The 5,738-nt window shown below is 45.2% G+C and overlaps 1 protein-coding gene across 1 annotated transcript in view; it reads right to left on the reverse strand.

The window, feature by feature from the left end:
- Positions 1–4,545, reverse strand: part of TACR1 (tachykinin receptor 1) — a 140,570-nt gene extending 136,025 nt beyond the window's left edge. Inside the window, exon 1 of the mRNA XM_015592946.2 lies at positions 3,611–4,545. Within this exon, the coding sequence (XP_015448432.1) occupies positions 3,611–3,999 (389 nt within the window). The 5' untranslated portion in view covers positions 4,000–4,545. The remainder of the gene's footprint in view (positions 1–3,610) is intronic.
- Between the last annotated feature and the right edge of the window lie 1,193 nt (positions 4,546–5,738).

Consider the following 5,738-nt stretch of genomic DNA (forward strand, 5'->3'; position numbering starts at 1 on the left):
TATTCTATGGAAAGATTATAGAAAAGATTTAAATTACTACTAAAATCTGCTGCTGATGTTTTTTTCTCTGCCTACATTTTGGTTCTAGAAGCAAATTTGGCAAATTTTACCAGGACAATTTGACCCAGCAATTCCATTTCAATGAGATTCTTCTAAAGAAAGAACAAGGGATGTTCTCAAAGATTTATGTCGCAGATATTTATTTCAAAGTTACTTGTATTCATTACAAATGGAAACAATTTACATTTAAAAATAGAGGAATGGTTAAATAAATGATTATAGCCATGCAATATAGTGCATGCATCCATTAAAAATGCTATTCGGAAAACTATTTTATGACACGGAAAATGCCCACAACACGATGTTAAGGAAAAAAAAAAATCAAGAACAAAAAAGCAGCTATTGAAACAGTTTTTGTTATGACTCAAAATTTATCCGTAAAAGTGTGGCTATATGTGGCATAAATAACAGAGAAGAAGTATAAGCTAGCAGTCTAGAATTTTAACTGGTTATCTGTCAGAAGTGGGGTGGGGTAGATGATTTTTACATTTGCTTTACAATTTTGTGTATTTTCCCAATGTTCTTCTAGGAACTACATGTATTATTTTACTCATTCATTCAGTTATTCAATAAACTTGTAGTGACTGTTAGATGCCAAGCACGCTGCTTTTGCTGAGGAGATAAACAACAGAGAACAGACATGTTCTTTGCCTTGCTCAGAGTTTATAATCCTTTAAAATTAGGAGGAAAATTTTTTTAAAAAATTTATTTCACTTGACCCAGTAATTCCACTTCTGGGAATCTATCCTAAGGGGAAAAAATGATCATACAGAAATGTTTATTAGCACATTAATAATAATATCAAAAAAAAATCTGGAAATAACCTAAATACCCAGTGTAGGGGATTGCTTAAAAATAATAATAGCACATTCATATAATGGAATAGTAGGAAGGCATTAAAATTATGTTACGGAAGTTTTTTAATAACATGGGAAAATGTTATTAATGTTTTCCATTAATATCAATGGAAAAAGTAAGCTACAAAATTATATAGAATCTGACTTCAATTATGCAGTGTAATATTCATAAGAGAGAAATTCAAATGTTAATAAGTGTTATTTTTGCATAGGGAAGTAATGGTTGATTTGTATTTTTGTATCTACTCTCTTCATACTTCCCAAGTTTTCTGCAATGAACAAGGTTTAATTTTATAATCAGGAAAATCATGTTGCTCTCATTTTTTAAAGACTTGATTCAAAAATTATCTGTTAAAAATTCGAGGAACTTGCAAAAAAAAAAAATAGCTTAACATTTTCTCCAAGCCTGCATTGCCCTGTCGTGAAAGGAGATACCATTCGTATGAAGGAGCTTAAGTCCCCTTCCTTTCTAAACCATTCTTGGGAGAGAATAGATGACCACAAATGGAGGGGAGCAGAGGGCCGAGGGGATGAATTCACTGTGTGCTCATGAGGTGAGCAAGGAAATATAGAAAGAGCACTGGGAGGATTTGGAGACATAGCCTTGACACCTCATTCCTAACTCCACCTTGACCTCTAACCTTGAGCATGTCGTCGATAATCTCCTTGGGCTGTATCTGTACATTAGGGACACGGAGACCTTTCTTGATACTGTCATTTCCCTCAGCTTTGGCATCAGTGATCCTCTGACTTCACTAAGCAGGAGTCACACGGGGTTAGGGTCCTGTTAATGGTTTGTCTAGAGAGAAAGAGTGGAGTCTGAGATGCCAGAGTCAAGGCAGCTGAAATCTGTCTCCTTACCCAATCCACTGTGAAGACTTGGACCTTGACTCCCACCCCCAACCTTCTAAGTTCGAACGGAAAGAGCAGGGCTGTGGAACATGTCATTTATGTGTAAGCCCAAACAAAAGTGCTGTCACCTGGGGTCAATATAGATTGACAGGTCTCCCGAGCTCGTGCAAGGCTCCAATGAAGTCCAAATACCAACTTCCCCTCTAATTTAGGGATTATCCAGAAAGCAGGTGTAAGGCACTGGTTTTCACTGTGCCCATTCATGTTATGGGTTTGCTAAGTTTAAGGGAGCTACTGCGAGGTTAAAGGAGCAAGTCAGTGCACAAATATTTATAAGTGTACCTCTTTTTCAGAAAACTGACTATCTGAAAACCAGAGTAGCATGAAAGATATTTACAAAGAATTCATTTTTCTACCACTTTGAGTAATTGGTTTGCCTTCCATATTTAAAATATAATGGATTTACCGCAACATGTTTTACATACAATGTACCAAGCACATAAGAATTGCATAAACGGAGGTGTACATGAAACTTAGAAATCAGCATTTGGACACCACTGCAAAGGAAACATAGCTTCCTCTGATCTTACAAGTGCTCATTCACTATAGAAGCTGAAAAAGACCATAAATCAATTGTAAATCATAAACAATCTTTATATAAAAGGGTTTAGTAGGTGGGGAAAATTTTTTTTTTTTTGAAGTTTTTCTCCCAGCTCCTTCTTTGCGTTTTTCACATTTATTTATCTTAACGAGCCCATCAAAAAAACCATTTTAAAAGCACAGTGGCAGGTGTTTTAAACATACTTCCACTTCTCCAATAAACATTTAACACTTGTGCCCACATAGATATACACGTGAGAGACCTAGAACACTCACAAAAAAGTGAATACAAATAGAGCTGTGCTCTACTAATCAATTTTCCATCAGGCCACCCAAGGGGGCATTCATTTCAGAGCACAAGCCCCAGCGTTTAAAAATGACAACCTTTTCACTTTCGGTCAGCTTCTGAAACCCCAACCTGTTGGTTGTAGGAAAGAACAAGCTCTCAATTACCTCTGCCAAGCATGTTTTTCTCTGTAGATACAGACAGCCTAAAAACATCAACCTCACATTATGAGAGAAATTGAGAAAAACTCCTGAGTAAGCTCCTTATCTGTGGAGTTCCTTAAAAGTGGTGTAGCTGTCTCTTATTCCTGAATTAGAACTCCTAGCAGCACAGGGGAAGCTGAATTAGAATTCTGAATATTTATGATTCTAATGAAACACTCTTCACATCCAAATGATATTAGAAGATTGAGGTGGGAACAGAAAGTCCCTGAATCTTCGAAGAAAAGTGAAAAATGAGAAATTTTGGCTAAGCGTCTTAAAACTGGAAAGGCACCAAGAGGCTGCCCAGCAGAAGCAGGCCTGCAGGGCTTTACAAAGCCCCAGGCAGGTACCTGCCCCTTGGCCAAACCCTGGGTTTGCCCCTTCAGGATTTCAGGGCAAAGGAGAGAAGGAATATATAGAAAGAAGCAAAGCAGGAGTTGAAAAGAGTGTCTGGGAGATGGGTAGAGAAGGGATGAAGAAAAGAGGGTTAAATGATGAAAAAAGGGATGTGTGTGAAGAAACAGAGACTGGTGATGGGTGAAAAGGAGGAGAAAAGGAATGAGGAAATAGAAAAAGAAAATAGTGAGATAAGACAAAGTCCCCCATCAACAACTGGCTGTCAGTAAAAACCCATCTACAGGTGACCACCCTCCCTCCATCTTGAACCAGGCATAACTCAACCCTGCAGCCCCATAGCAAAGCCATCGTCCTCTGTGGACACTTTCTCCAGTTCCCCAAAAGGGCAAACTCACCTATCGAAGGCCACGGCCGTCATGGAGTAGATACTGGCAAAGACGGCAGCGATGGGGAAGAAGTTGTGGAACTTGCAGTAGAACAGGCCATAGTACCACTCATTGCGGACAGCGTAGGTGAAGTTCACCACTGTGTTGAATGCAGCCATGGAGGCCTCCGCGAAGGCCAAGTTCACCAGGAAATAGTTGGTGACTGTCCTCATTCTCTTGTGGGCCAAGATGATCCACATTACCACCACGTTGCCCACCACGGAGGTCACCACAATGACCGTGTAGGCAGCTGCCCAAAGGACAATTTGCCAGGCTGGCTGCACGAACTGATTGGGCTCCGAGGTGTTGGTGGAGATGTTTGAGAAGAGGTCTGAATCAACCGGGAGAACGTTATCCATTCCTCCGCTAAGGGGTTAAGCTGTCCTCTGTATACGCACCCAGTTTGCAGCAGGGTCCCAAGGCCGTGCCTGGGGTCAGAGTTCCGTTTAGCCAAGACAAGAGGGCTGCAGGATCTTTCCGGCAGCACTGTTTCCTTGCAAGCAGGAGATTTGGAGCTTGGACGATGAAGGCTTCTAATGCACTGTCTGTCTGCACCTCGTGGCTCTGAATTCCTTTACTTTCAAGCTTCAGGAAGCATTTGAGTTCAGAAATCTGAAGACACCATCTCTCCTGCGTTGGGCTGGAAAAGGGGGGAAATTTTCTGTGGGTCACGGTTCCAGGAATCAGGAGACCCCCGCCCTTCTGCACCTGCTGCTGCTTGCAACTCCTATCCCCCCTGCCTGCAGCAGGGAAGGCAAAGTCCTGTACTGCCTGAAGACTTGGGGGCCAAGGAGGGTGCTCGTCACAGCACGACCTGTAAAAGTTCTGAGTCTATGGCTGGGATTCTCGGGTACCGTGTCCAGCTAGAAATTTTTCCTTTGCTTTCGCTGCCGCCGCTGCCGCCGCTGCCTCCGCCACCGCCGGCAGCTCCGCAGGCGCCTCTTGGCTTGTGTCCTGCTCGGTTTAGGAGTTAGCTGAACCTTCGCAGACTATGCGCCAGGTTTTTATAACCCGCTGCAGAGACGTCACTGGGAAGGGGCAGTTCCTGGGCTGCGTATTCTCCAGTCCCGGTGCGCAGCGAGGCAGCTGCACCAGCTGTTGGCAACTGTCTCACTTCAGCGTCGCAACCACCACGCCTTTTGCAGCTACCTGCTATGGGAGTCGGCAAGCTGGGAGTCCCACGCTCTCCGCCAGGGGGCGCTAGGCGGCCTCGGAGTAATTGCTCCAGCTGAGGTCTGCAGCTGGAACCACAGATGCACCAAATGGAATGGAATGGTTTGCGAAAGAGCTGTAGTGGTTGACACTCAACTTCCTGGGAGGGCAGCCTTGAGCGTTGCGACAGTTCTGCAGAGGCGCCTGCCTGTGGCTCTGGGAGTCGGGCAACTGTGGGGACGACATGCCAGCGCTGCTCTCCCGGCTGCTCTCCAGTCCGCGCTCCATTAGGAGGCTTGCTCTGGTGGCTATGGAAAAGCAAGAGGCGAGGACCACTGGTTCTAGGAATCAGGAGACCAACCAAGTTGTCTGGAAAACAACTTTCCCGAAGTCGTGTTTAGAAAACACCCGTAAAATACCTAGTACCTTTCCCTGGCGGGCCGATCCCCTGGGAAGCGGGGATATGTTCCAAGCTTTGGGGACACCTTCTCCTCCACCCTTCGCTCCATGAAACGCTCCAGCTGAACTCTCCAGATGAGTCCCCACGCAGGCAATGGGTACTGTGCTGGGTTCCCTTGATGAGCGCAGGAGCCACTCATAAGCAGTGTGTCACCCAGACGCGCGGCTCTGGGCTCTCTGCCAGCACTCGCTGCGGCCTCGCGTCCGCTGCCTTGGGACCTGGAAGTCTCCGCCTCTGCGCCTCCGCGCCTCCTGGGCTTGCGGGCCTGGGAGAGGATCTCGGTGGCGTGCGGGTGCTCTTCGTCTCCTGGCTCCCAGGCTTGCCTAGGGACTGGAGGTCTGCTCGTCTTTCCTCCCTCCCCTCCACTCCTGCTACCCCTCCACTCCTGCTACCTATGACATTGTTACTTCGAAGCCTGAACTCCCCCCAGTCCAAGGCCTTTTCAAATCACCGAGCTGGCGCCGGGCACCGGGAAGAGGTGGGAAG

The sequence above is a fragment of the Pteropus alecto genome, unplaced genomic scaffold, assembly GCF_000325575.1.
Source record: "Pteropus alecto unplaced genomic scaffold, ASM32557v1 scaffold100, whole genome shotgun sequence".
In the NCBI taxonomy this organism is placed as follows: Eukaryota; Metazoa; Chordata; class Mammalia; order Chiroptera; family Pteropodidae; genus Pteropus; species Pteropus alecto.